We start from the raw sequence: 13,652 nt of genomic DNA, 5'->3' as shown, positions 1-13,652 counted from the left end.
CAGTATAGCAGGCGAGTCTGCCATCAGAGGTGGTTTCAGCAACAGTCTTACCCTCTCTAAAAGCATGGTACCCTATTTTAGGACAGTATACAGCAGATATGGAGGATAGTTAAATCATATGATATGAAGGTCAACAACAAAGAGGTTAACATTTTGTGAAAGTAATCAAATGGTAAAAATTCTAAATATGCTGTATATGTCCTCCTGAGTTTTTCGCATTCAGGTGTATCTTGATCTGTTTGTTTGGATGACCCAGTGGCCACATTACATTCAACACTTTTGACACAGGATATTAGAGGAGTTAAATCCCCCTCTCAGTCTGTCGAGTGGCTAGAAACAGGACAAACAGCCAGTCAGACAGACAGACAACTACTGGAGAAAACAGCAGGCCCATAGCATGCCTATAGGTTGAAGAGCAAGGCCCATAGTTGTCACCACTTGACATGCAGCAGAATAAAACATGATTGAGAAAAAGCCTCCCGTTCTCTCAAACTGGCTATCTGCATAACCACACAAAACTGAAATAAAAACAAAAACAATCATGAACAAAAAGTAATTTCCAAGGAGAGAAAGACAGAGATAAAGAGAGTCAGAGAAGTGCCTGTTAAGTGTTGCAGTGATATTGTCATTCATAAGCATTTTGTTAGTTCGAGATAAGTTTTGCTCTAAATCTGAGCTTCTCAGTCCACCTGTGGCTCCAGTCGGCAGCCTTCATGCAAGCAGGCATCAAGCAACAGTGATGGAGAAGGAGGTAGGGTGGGTGGAGGGGTGGGAGAGAGAGAGCAAAAGAGAAAATGAGAGTGAGGGAAGGAGGGAGAGAATGCAAAGGCCGAGACCTCAGGAAGAGATAACTGTATTATTGAAGAGTGAGAAACAGAGTAGATAAGAGGGAGAAAGAGGCATACAGAGTAAACAGACAGAGAGAGAGAAAGAGAGAGAGAGAGAGAGAGAGAGAGAGAGAGAGAGTGAAAGAGAGTGAGAGAGAGAGAGGCACGAACTGAGTTGCTGAGGCTGCACTCACCCGCTTGAACAGTCTATGGTCCATCAAGGGGCTTGGCATAAACAGCAAAACAATACCAGACAGCTATTAGCACACAGTAGGCACTGTGAAGGAGGGGGTGAGGACAGGTGGGGGCCAAATACAGTGAGGGGGAGGGGGGTGGAGCTTAGGTGTTGGAGACATTTTTAACCACCCAATTTTTTTCCAGCAAAAATAAGTCAAACACATAACACCCGGTAAAAAAAAAAAAAATAGTTGAGAGATAGACAAGATTATGAAGCTAGTGGTATTTTCTACTGTGTCTTACTGATTAGCTCAATGGGATATTATTCACTTAGACCATGAATGAACCCTTGCAATAAATCTAAATGTGCAGTTTTATCTAGCCTATGTGAAGTTTTCTGTGTGTGTATATGAGTATGTTGGCATGTGTGTGAGTCAGTGTCGGGGTCTACCTGTGACGGCAGCGACGTAGGAACCTCATGATCTTCCTGGCAGCCTGATCCTGCCTCTTTGTGAGCAGACTACCTCTATAAAACATCAGATAGAGAAGAGTGTTAAACATTTGTTTGTGGAGCAACAGCTGGATATTGGCACACATCTCTGTTGATATGAATTTGACTCAGCTTTTATCTTTCAGTGAAAATGTGAAGGGTTCTTTTCTAAAACAGTATATAATAATTATTTTAAAACATAAAAATGAGCTGAAGCTGACTATTCATCTGTCTGTAAATGTGTCCGTGAATGACTTAAGGCATAACTTAACCTTCAACAAGGATTTTTTCATTTTTATGATTGGTATTAGGACAAAGTGGAATCTTCATTATCATGCTGTCTATTGCAGGATTGGTACATTCCAGTATTTGGCCTGAGTGTCTACCTCAGTTTGTGCTGCACCAGGGCAGCGGCTGCCCCACGATGGTGGGGCTTCAGCCTGCCAAACTCCTTGTAGCTGCGGTAGTATTGCTGAATGAGCACGGCGGCCCTCCTGCTCTGCTGAAACTTCTTCTGTTCGTGGTAGCTGCGGAATTTACTCTGGATAAGGATGGCGGCCTGCGTCATCTTCTTATAAAGTGCATACTGCGAACAAGAACAAAATATGTCACGCTTTGCTGTGAGTGAACACTTTGGGTTCAGTCTGCAGTGGAATTAAACAACCTGACGTTTGGCAGTGATTTCAGCTACTGGTAGTGAAAGAGTTTTACCTTCAAGGCTATCCATGTTAGCTTGCAAACAGAAAAAGGGAAAGATTGTGAATGATGCACTAACATGATCTAATATTCACTAAAACTCATCTGAGTTTAAACATGTTGATGAGCTTCATTACAGATATAGAAGAGTATTTAGATGAGTTAATTCATGTAGATATCTGCCTCCTAAAAGGAATATAGGAATATAGACTAAAGCACTTCCAGATGTGACCATATCAGGAAAACTTGAATGCTTCGGTGTGCCTACCTGTTTATATTTCTTGTAACAACGTTGAATAACAGCAGCAGCTACTTCCTGTTGCTCTCGGAGCGGCCGCCCCTGTTGGAGAGTAGAGTGGGATAGGTCAGAGTTCAAAGTAGAACCTGCTTTTTGCCACAGAGGATATTAGTGGCTCTGTCAAGTCTCCCTGAGGTCTCCTGGTGGCTCGCATGTGAATGCCACCCTGGCATGAGTCCCCCCCTGGTGGGCAGTAGGGAGGAGGAGGTGAACTGTTGAGTGACAGAGAGCCAAAGGTCCAACTCAGTATCAGCTTGTAGATAGGCACAATAGATGACTGTAAAGAACAGCGAACAGTTTGTCATAGGAAAACTCATTAAAAGTAGCTGGGGGGTGGGTAGCGATTTGAGGAATGGGATCGGGCAGGGGGAAAAGGGCTGGTGTGTGGAGAGCTAGTTAAAAACAGGCAGTAGCAGGCTCCATACACCTTACTAAGAGAGAGAGAGAGACAGAGACAAAGACAGAAGAGGAGAACATAAGCTTAATCATGTCTAATTGGAGCAGGGATACAGGGGACAGTGCAGTCGTTCCTCTAAGCAAGGCCATGCTCTGCTCAAGCCACCTTCCCATGCTGAAACCACAGGGACATATATGTATATTTTTTGTTCATGTTGTCATGTGTATATTAGCAGAGGAATAGAGAATGAGACAGAGATAGAGATAGGAAAATGTGAAAAATAAGTGTGATTAGAAACAGTACATCACAACCCTGAACTTTACTGTAAAAATCAGAGCTCCTACACAATTTGGAGCTATAAACCAAATAAAAGTGAACCCTTCAACATCTCTCCAAAAACCAATAACAAAACCATCTAATTACACCAGTCCTAACAGTGCACACCCATCACTGCGGGCTGCAGTACACACAGCATATGGCGCCTGAGCGCCAGGCCTGTACCTTGTACTTGCGGAAGGCAGTTTGGACTAGGCGGGCGGCTTCATATAGCTCTCTCTGCTCTGGATCTGACAGAGTCAGCTGGGCCAGGTCTCGCTCCACCTTGCTGTTGGAGGCATTGATGAACTCACTCCAGTCAGCTGGGGATGGAAGCGTGGACCTCTCCAGGGGCCCCTCTCTTAGCGGAGACCCACCAGGACTGAGGCTGGGGTTGGACGATGGGGTCAGGGGTTCATTATACAGAGATCTGAGCGAAGAAGATGACAGAAATTTTCACTTCATTTGTGTATGGTCAGTATATAGTGAGGGAATCCAGCAGATAGTGAACATATAGTCTTATTTACACCTGTCTCCTAAGACTCATGATCAATTTGTGCATCTAACTTTATATATACTGTTTTGTCCTTTTGTTCTATGCAGTGGGGACAACATACATACTGCATACATGTCTACACAGTCTATACTGTATGGTAATATGCACATCTGTTATTGCCTGCCCCATGATCCTCCTTACCGTAAGTGTATTATGCTCGGCAGCTGCTCCACATCTCCCAGGTAGTTGGCCAGCCAGTTCATGGTGTTGCTGACCCCTGACGTGTCTAAGGGCACAGAGTCTGTGGCGGTGAAGTTCTCCCTCTTGATTCTCTCTGGCGTTGCTTCAATGATGTGCTCTGCTAGAGTCATCATGTTTACCTGTTTTGTTGAGACAAATAAAGATGAGTGAAGAAATAACTCACCATGTACATACAGGTTGAAAGACTACATATTTTAGTGATTGCACATGTTCTGGGCATACAGGTTTAATTGTTTGGCCCTGTGACAAAAATGCTGGTTTTATTGCCAATGGGGAGGGTAATAATGATGACAGTGACATTGTTTGAGGCTAAAATTCCTAATCCAGCACTTCATTTGTTGCAGGAGTAGTGAGACTGAGATGGATGGCTGAAAGAATCCCTTGGCTATGGAAGTGGATCAATAGAGAGAGTTTATTATGCAGTGATGGTCATCGACAGTGTGCCAGGTGCCTGTTTTGTACCGCCTACCCGGTGCATAAGCTGCATATAAAAGAGGTGGCATGGTACTGTAATGTCCAACTTGAATCTCATCTTGCCATGCTTTCTTCACTAGTGACTGTGTAGTTCAAATGTAAGCCACTTTGCAATGGCACCACTGAATTATATATGCTGCATCTTCCCTCTGATAACATGCATGTAATCTCAGAAGTACATTATACGTACTTTACATGCAAGGCTTCTTATTTTAATTTTTATGAAGTTTCAGGAGTAGATCCGTTAAAAGTGTTCAAGTTTTGTTCCCATGTTTCTTATTTGCTGCAAGAAAACAGGTACTGTATTGTGTTATGTAATTTCTGTGGTATGCTGCTGCATGCAGGTATTTAAATCAACAGCAAAATATTTTTGGCCCAAATGCATTTGAACTTTTCATCTATGGCTCTGCTGTTGCCAAGTTCTACACAATTAGCTGCCCAAGTAAACATTTTTTCAATTCTCACCTGCAAGTCATCCATCTGTGTGAGACAGTCCTGGTTCTCCAGATCCTCCCGATAGGATAGTAGTTCTGCATCAGCCATTTCCCTGTCTGCCATCACCAGCATACCTAGCTGTTCCCGCTGACGTAACCGGTTGACCAGTTTCTCCTTCCCCAGGCTGCTGCTTCCACTGACCCCCAACCCTTTCCTCCCCAAGCTACTGCTGGAGAAACTCTCTCTGGAGGTCCATCTGGCTGTCCCCGTGCTGCCTCCAGTAGACAGGCCCTTGTCTGAGCTCAGGCCCTCTGAGGACAGGCTCTTGGGGCTAGAGGACAGTTTGTGGAGCTGCTGCTGCTCCAGGCTCAGAGGAACAGACATGGCCTTGTCAGGCCGGGTCTGAAACAGTTCTGGGTTGGGTTTATGTTTTTTAGCTAGAGGGAGGTCTCTTTGGCCCTCACTGCTATAGTAGTTGGAAGGCTCTGACCTGGGTCTTCTCAAGTCTGCAAAAAACATAACATAACAATTAGCTGCACAGTACACTAATAACAAGAAAATGAGGATTTTATGTGAAGCCATCAGCCTAACTACTTTTCCTCCAAGTGTAAGAGGCGCAAAGAGAACTCTACTGGCCTGGATTGAGGCTGGTGGTGCTGGTTGTGGTTGTAGTGGTGGCAGGACCTCCTTTCTTGCAGCTGGATGCTACTACACTGTCGTTTGCCCAGCTGACCATCCAGCTGTCTGTGGTGGGGGCGTCGGGGGCTGGGGAGAAAGACATGCGAGTTGTGGGTGGTAGAGGGGCTGGTGGCTGCTGCTCTTCCCTCTGTAGCTGCTCCAGACATTCAGCCAATTTGGTATGGCCACGAGAGCGGGCAATTGACAGAGGTAAGCGGCCCAGAGAATCTGGGATAGCTAGGGCACGTCTGTCCCATTTATACAGGACCACTGCAGCCTCCAGGTGACCCAGCGCACACGCCCACATCTGGATGGAAAACAGATGGATGAGAAAAAGTGGAAAAGAGAAACAGACTTAGTGGGTTAAAAACATCAGTCTGCACCAAATACAGGTTTCTGTTACCACAGATCACATGAACTAGGATGTTATCATCATTGCTCATACTGTTCTAAAGATGTTAGCTCTCTTACCAGAGGCGTGCACGAGAAGTGATCCACATTGAGAGGGTCCACTTCTAACTCCAAATCAATACTGTCAGCATGCTTGGTGCTGGATGGAAGAGAGAAAATTAGCATCTCTCTACTATTAAGTGTGTTGAACACTAATTAAAAACAAAAGCACTATTATATCTTGAGTATTTTGTCCTCACCGCCACTTGATGAGTGTCTGGATGAGGGTGGCGTAGCCCTGGCCAGCAGCCAGGTGAAGGAGTGTCATGCCTCTGAAGGTCTTGGAGTGGATTAAATGTTTGGACTTGGCCCAGCAAGCTCTGCTCATCATCTTCTCACAGACCACCACGACACGGCTCTCAAAGGAGCTGCTGGCCTGCGTCTGGGCAGATACACACTCACATACAGAAAAGAGCAGATCGTTATTGGTTGTTGTTTATTTCTCTTTAACAACACAAAATCATTGAGTTCTGTTATATGTAGTTGTCTAGTACTTAAACACAATGAGCCTCCTGTGTTTTGTCACATGCACACAACATATGAGTAGCATGATGTTGCTTTTTACCTGTGACTGGCTGTTGTTGCCTCCTCCTCCACCTCCTCCGCCTCCTCCCCCTCCACCTCCTCCTCCCCCTGTTCCCCCTGTTCCTCCCCCACCTCCGCCACTCCCTGCACTGCTTGGCTGCTGGTGGCTGGCCATCTCCGCCATCCTCCTCTCCATCTGCTCCAAGCGCTCCAGGATAGACATTCTGAACTGGTTATCTGGGCAAACAGTGGGACACAGAAGAAGAACACAAGTCAGCACGCAAGAAGCATCCAGTGTGCAAAAAAATGTCTGTCTTTGCTGTTACCAGCACAAACAACCCTTTGTCCTGACAAGACAAATGATCACACAGTATGCACCACAAGCTGCGCCAAATATGTTGCTCTGAGCAGCAGTGGGACTGTCGCAGTGACTTGGGGTTTAACATCATGAGGCATATAATCAACCTTTTAAGAACAAATGTCTATTTCTGACATACTGCAAAGCATAAGTTAATTTCCTACTTTTACCTATAACACACAAAACCTAATCATTATTAATCTCTCAAGAATGTGACTGAAAACAATAGCATCAATCATTAACTTCATCAAAACAATTGGTTTTCCTAAAATAACCTTTAAAGTCCATCAATCATCTGCTAATGGCTCCCGTCACTAAACTCCTGCCGCACCACTCAAACACAGCCCCAGCAGACTAATACAGGTTGAATGATTGGCCAATGAGTGGGGGCATGTTAAATCTGTCCACCCTCTCACATAGGGCTTCAGACACACTCTACAGCTGATTAAGTACAGCCTATTATGGCCAAGGAGTCCTAGCCCACCCCCGTTCTATGAGCTGGTATAGTAGGAGGACTAAGAAGTGACAGTACAAAATCAATCACAACTTGCACCTATCCGGAGTCCTTGAAAACCCAGCTTTTCCATACATCAAGATGGATGGAGGTGTGTAAGACTTCAGAGTGTTTACATGCTGCTTAGGAGGCAACTACTGCCTTGCACCCTGTATCAGTCAGAGCAGTTTTACGGGTTGTCTCTGCTCAGGTTTTCAGCCTTGCAGCAAGAAAAGCTATTTTCTCTGTCAGAAATATAGAACTTGCTGCATAATTCAAGACCTAAGTGAGTATAGGACAGAGCAAGTGACTTCTACAGACTTGTAAATGTATATCAATCAGTTACACAAACACATAGAGGTATGACAGCAAAATTACTGGGTATGTTTTTGTTTTTGACCCGCTACAATAAGTCTATGTAACATTATAAGACATAAGGCTCACTGTGATATTTAGGAATACCCCCCCCAAAACACTCACATATACACAAACAAACAACAAATACGTGTGTGTATGAGTGTGCGCACTCACACACACACACACATCCAAAGTATGCTGTGTACAGACAGTGGAATGGGATGGGCACAGAGAGCCCACTGCAGCAAGGAGTATAGACTGCATTAGCATTCCCCATTTAGCCACTATGAGGCCGTTTCTGTGGCAACCTGCTGCCGAGCGGTAACTAGGCGACAGGAACATGGCTGTGTGTGTATGGTCTGCCTGCGTGCTATTGGCTTATTGATGAAGGGGAGGAGAAGGACTCAGTACACCAGCAAAAAAAATGGAGAGAGAAAGGCAAACAATGAAAAAACAGAGTCTATAAATCTTCTTTGCTGTGCTTTATGTGTACTTGGCCTACTCTTTTTTTCACAATGTTGACGCCGTAGGTAGGGACCTAATGACTCTAAGTGGGGAGCCTTAACAGCATGACCTGGTGACATTTGCGCTTTACCATATCTTGGCAGTCACGGCTCACAGCTCTGTGGAGAGCTAATGTCACAGTCAGACCCCCTATAAGCTACAGTAAAAGAGGTCAAGTAACTGCTATCATTGGACAGAAAAACATAATGTCAGTGGCTGGTAAATTACTGCTCTCAGTGACAACATGCTGCAGTGTGAATAATGGACTTAGAGGACAACATTGAGGTCTCTGCTTTCTATTCCTGTGTGTGCTGTAGACTGTCTAAGTGAGCCTGCTGTCAGATCAGCAGATCACTCTCAAGCAGAGGAGATGCTTGGAGTGTTTGCAGTGTTTCTTCCTATGTGGGATCCATCTTCATCTATTCACATGGTGACTTGTGGAGACAGGTGAGGTGAAGAGTTGAAAGCCTGTTTGAGAGTGAGTGCTTGTATCTGGAGGCGAGTCAGGGGGTTGAGATAGGTCACAGCACTACAACCCGCCTTGGTACAAGGCTATGCTCTCCCTCTTCCCCTGGCTGACATGGGGGGGAGAGACGTAGACAGAGAGATGGAGAGAGAGAGAGGATAGTTAGCGGTAGGCTGACATGTCTTTGTTCAGACCCAGTGCTGCAGTGTGCTGCAGTGCAGATGATGTCATCTCCACCTGCTGCCTGCTGCTCCAAATGCGATGCACGTCCACTGCAGAGGGAGGATGGGGGTAGAGACGAGTAGGAGGAGAGAGGGAGGAGACATGGAAGGTGAGAAGCCAAACAGAAATTGCAACAACATGGTGACGTCGTTAATGCCCTCCCACTCTCTGGTTTACTCCCTTGTGACGGTGTGTGGCAGCAGACGTGGTCACTCTCACACATTTAGGGCAGACTGAGACATGCTATTTAAAAAAGCAAAAATGAGGCAGACTACCATTCATTATATTTACAGCAATTGAATGAATGGTGATTAGTAAACTGACGTGTAAACTGATGTGAAAACTTCGTCTGACACATGACACAAGTATGCCTTCTAAAGTGATGGTTGGTTTTTTGTGGATGAGCCCGATTCTCTCGCTTAGTGAAGGTTTATTTTACATCTTCCCCATGCTTTCGGGGCTGTATCCCCCCGCAGGATTTGGACTCTTGCTAACTTTCCCCATCAAATTGGATATGAAAAATACAAAAGGGGGGAGAACTCTTCACTTTCCTGAATAAAAATCTACACTGATTTTCATGCTACATCATTTATGTCTATGTACATTAACTCAACTCTGGTGTGTCACGTGGAGTCATGTGGAGCGTTAAGTGTTATCTAGTGAGAGTGATTTATATGAGAACAGCTAGAGTTAAGAGTAAAGGTTTTTTTTACTGTTCAGTCTATTACATAACTCTTGTAGTGTACTTGAAATTACAGTGAATACAAAAAAGTTAAAAACAAAAAAAAGTGACTTGACCTGTCTCCCCTTAGAAATGAGAGGGAAACCTCTCACCTCTGGGATGAATGCCTGAGAGGATGAGAAAATACCACACTTTAGATCTTTAAATCGAAGGACAGTTAGCGCCAAGAATGTGAAAAAACATCCATGTAATACTTTGTGACAAGAGGTCTTGAACTTTTATGACCACTAACTCAAATGAGTTGTCACTTGCCTTGGGACTGAGGCTCATTAGAATAAATTACTTGTGTTGTCATTGCAGGACCCACCACACAGTAACCCTGTCTAGTGTCTAGCCACTGACCTGGTCCCATAATTTACATTAAGAAGATGGGCTCAATGGGGAAAGTTACAAGTCTAGATTGGGAAGTCACTTCTGCATAAGATCCATGGCAGGAGTACTGTAGCATACTTTCTGCATGATGAAACTAGTGCCTGATCTCTGCAGAGTCAGTAATGTTCCTTAACGTGTGATGACTGTTGTGTGGCGCTGCTGTTGCCTCTCATTAGCTTTTCTCAAAGGGCATGAGTATCCTTTGAGAGAAGCAGAGAGCAGAGGACCTATGAGATGTGCATTGGATTTCTATCCACACAATATCATAGCCCTGCCCCATGTGATCTGTCCCATCTCTGGGACATGGCAGCAGCTCCTCATGAGACAGGTTGATATACAGACGGATAAGGGAAGGAAGGACAGGGCTGTTTATTGACGCTCAGTTGTGTACAGTGGGAGTGAGAACAGGCTGAAGGGAGGAAGAAGGCAGCAGCGGGAGAGATTACAGGTAAGGACAGGACAAGGGTGAAGTGAGATGAGAGGACAGGAGGAGCGTGATGGAGAGGGGAAGGAAAGGGGAGGGGAGGAGAAGGGCAGGAAAGAGAGGACCCGCCAAGGCAGAAATTGTCATGAGACAGGTTGGAGAATTCAGTGGTTGGGTCAGGTTAGTGGACAGTGAAGGGAAGCTTGTCTGTTCCGACTTGGAAATGTCAAGGATGAGGGCAGGAGGAGAACTATTATTGGAGCCACATTATTTTGGAAACATGTGGGCACTTGACACACAATCAGACACCTTTCATTTTCATTGAGTTCAAGAACAAGAAGCTTGTGCACAGCTGCTAAGGACAAGTCAGTTATAGCTACAAGTTATTTTTCAGTCAGGGTACTGGACAAAGAATATATACTCAAAATTAGAAATGTGTTAGAATCATTTAGGGTCAATTTATTTTTTGAATTTAGATGAATGGATAGGCCATCTCTAATCCTAATCAAAAAGGCATACTCAACTTTTACCCTAAAACGACTTTCAGGCTTATTCATATGGTGACACTCTGATGGAGTGTGGGAGGACATCTTTAATCCTCACTTTTGAACCTCTGGTTGTGTTCATGCCAATCAAGTTTAGTGCTGGACCTCATTATGTCTCCGCAGCCAGTCAACTTCTCACATGTAACCCAGCAGAAAGGCTGGAGGCCAGCCTCCCTCTGGGTCTCTGTGTGAGCTGATTGACAGGGGCTGGTATTTGTGACCGTGCAGAGGAAGGGGCCAAGCCATCTGGCAGCAGCCCTCACAGCTGGAACACATGGCTGTCTGATGATAAAAGGCTCACTTCACTTTGACATAATGCAATGACTGTCTTTTGCTGTCTTTTTCTTCTTTTTTTTTTACTTCCTTTTTATTCTTGTTAGTAGAGCAATAACAGAAGTTGAAGAAGATTTAAATTGTTCAAAGAATACTATTGTATGTGATATACACATCTTCCTTCTGTAGAATTTCTTATTTTGGCATCAAATCTATTAGAGCAATACATCCCTCTATCCATCCATCCATCCAACTGCTATGCTGTTTATCCTGTTTAGGATCATGGGGGGGCGGGGCGAGAGGCAGGGTAAACACTGGACAAGTCGTCAATCCATCACAAGGCTAACACACACAAACAGATAAACACATTCACATTCACACCCAAGGGTTATTTAGTGTTTCCAATTCACTTAACATGCAAGTCTTTGGATGTCAGAGGAAACTGGATCACCTGGAGTAAATCTTGCAGACACAAGAAGAACATGCAAACTCCACACAGAACCAACAAATGCAAATAAAATGCCCACTACAGATTCATGCAGATACAGTTTTGGTTTTTTGAATGCCCTAGCTCACATTTTGCAACCTGTAATCATTAGCAGAAATACTTCATGCACACAAGACAATCAGCTTCAACATTTTGATTTTAAGACAAAAACTACTGTAAAGTTAAGCCAAGTAGATGCCTGCATCACTGGTATACTTCTCTTGAAGTTGATCAACAAATGACAACAGCAACAGGTCAGAAAATTTGTTATATTAAGAGGCATTATGTCCTGTTAGTCAATACTGTCTCCTCACTGTTGCCCACACAGTTACAAATAATTCATTCTCATCCATATACATAAGTTTAACAACAGAAAACAAAGGTCACATTTCTTGAATGATATTTTTCTGTTCTGCCACAAAGGTGAAGCAGCTCTTAACCTACTGGCATTTGTCCAGCTATATAGGTCAATATGAGTACAGTCTGAACGCTGAATAGATAAATTGTGTCACATTGAAGGTAAAATGCCAAGCGTAAACACCATGGGGATTTACTGTCATCTGCTATCATACTAATACAGTGATATAGTATTGGCTTTTTGTCTTGGATAGCAGGGCAGTTTGATTTCATAGATTTTCAGTTGGTACAGTAACAAGTACATACCATAAGCTTTCTATTTGCATAAACATCTATATACTGCTTGACACATCAGCTGCAGGCAGCAGTGCAAACGAGAGATGTGTGGAGAAATAATTTCAAAGATGAATCAATCTGATATAAAACACAGTGGCCCAAGGGACAGGATGTCTCCAAAGCTTTCCATTAATAGTAAGACAACACAGTTAGGCTAAATGCATTCACAGATTTTTCAGCTTGTTCTCCCTATTTTTCTCTCACTCGATTTGAATATGGTACTTAAAATCACATTTCAGTCTTTTGTCACTGGGATGCTATGCTATTACAATTTATAATCAGGAACAGACAGGAGAGTGAGGAGAGATAGGGACTTGAGACTTAGCAGCTAATCGAGCCATATGATCTTGAACATGGCATAATTTAGACTTGATTTGGGACTATTACTGCCCTAATTTCAATTTGAGTTTATAACAACTCAGAGGGATAAAACTGCACAGCATGAGCAGGGACTGGACTTACACAATCAAGAATTTGATAAGCACTTTAGCAGACTGCCCCACAAATGAAAAGTAAAACTTACAACATAACATAAAAGAAATATACAGTTAGCTAAGAATAGAGAAAAATACATTATCCCCTTGTGCTTTAAAAGCAGACTGGAGCCTGTTAGCACAGAGTTGGACTGCATAATACATATTTCAACCAATTAAATAATCTATGTAGAAGTCAATAAAAATCAGGCTGTCTTGATTCAGGTCATTCCAAATTATCTGGGAAACTTAAACAGACAGAAATGATATGCTCTCCCTGAATGATTGTTTCCCTTTGAATGTCCCTATCTCTATAAACCCTCTAGTCTGAGGTGATCCATCACCTCCAGGTGTAAGCATTCCCACATCACTGCTGCTGTTACTAGAACTACAACCATTGCTATTGCTCGTATTAATACTACCACAGGAAAAACTACTACTGCTACACTGACGCTGTTGCTTATAAAATTACAAGAACTAGTTATTTTTTTATTTTACTAGTAATAGCCGTATTCCACATCTGCCAAAATATAACTGCTCGATAGATAGATAGATAGATTGATAGATAGAATATTGCTGCTCCTGCTGCTTATGCAATAAGCACAGGACTACTACAAGTGCTATTATATTGCTAACACTACTACAGTACTAGTAAAACTGATGGTTTTGTGCAGTTATACTAAGACACAAACTGTTCCTACTGCTGCAAACCATGCTACCACTT

At 43.6% G+C, this 13,652-nt stretch overlaps 1 protein-coding gene across 1 annotated transcript in view; it reads right to left on the bottom strand.

Annotated features, from left to right (window-relative positions):
* Window positions 1-13,652, bottom strand: part of camta1a (calmodulin binding transcription activator 1a) — a 158,614-nt gene that overhangs the window by 4,202 nt on the left and 140,760 nt on the right. Inside the window, exons 9-21 of the mRNA XM_044351738.1 lie at window positions 6,670-6,756; window positions 6,560-6,636; window positions 6,195-6,391; window positions 6,016-6,094; window positions 5,503-5,851; window positions 4,897-5,372; window positions 3,898-4,076; window positions 3,387-3,630; window positions 2,459-2,530; window positions 2,206-2,226; window positions 1,881-2,080; window positions 1,456-1,530; window positions 1,022-1,052 (exon numbers count right to left, since the gene is read on the bottom strand). Coding sequence (XP_044207673.1) covers window positions 1,022-1,052; window positions 1,456-1,530; window positions 1,881-2,080; window positions 2,206-2,226; window positions 2,459-2,530; window positions 3,387-3,630; window positions 3,898-4,076; window positions 4,897-5,372; window positions 5,503-5,851; window positions 6,016-6,094; window positions 6,195-6,391; window positions 6,560-6,636; window positions 6,670-6,756 — 2,087 coding nt within the window. The remainder of the gene's footprint in view (window positions 1-1,021; window positions 1,053-1,455; window positions 1,531-1,880; window positions 2,081-2,205; window positions 2,227-2,458; window positions 2,531-3,386; window positions 3,631-3,897; window positions 4,077-4,896; window positions 5,373-5,502; window positions 5,852-6,015; window positions 6,095-6,194; window positions 6,392-6,559; window positions 6,637-6,669; window positions 6,757-13,652) is intronic.

This window comes from Thunnus albacares, chromosome 5, assembly GCF_914725855.1.
Source record: "Thunnus albacares chromosome 5, fThuAlb1.1, whole genome shotgun sequence".
Lineage (NCBI taxonomy): Eukaryota > Metazoa > Chordata > Actinopteri > Scombriformes > Scombridae > Thunnus > Thunnus albacares.
This window is presented reverse-complemented; position numbering and strand designations above follow the sequence as displayed.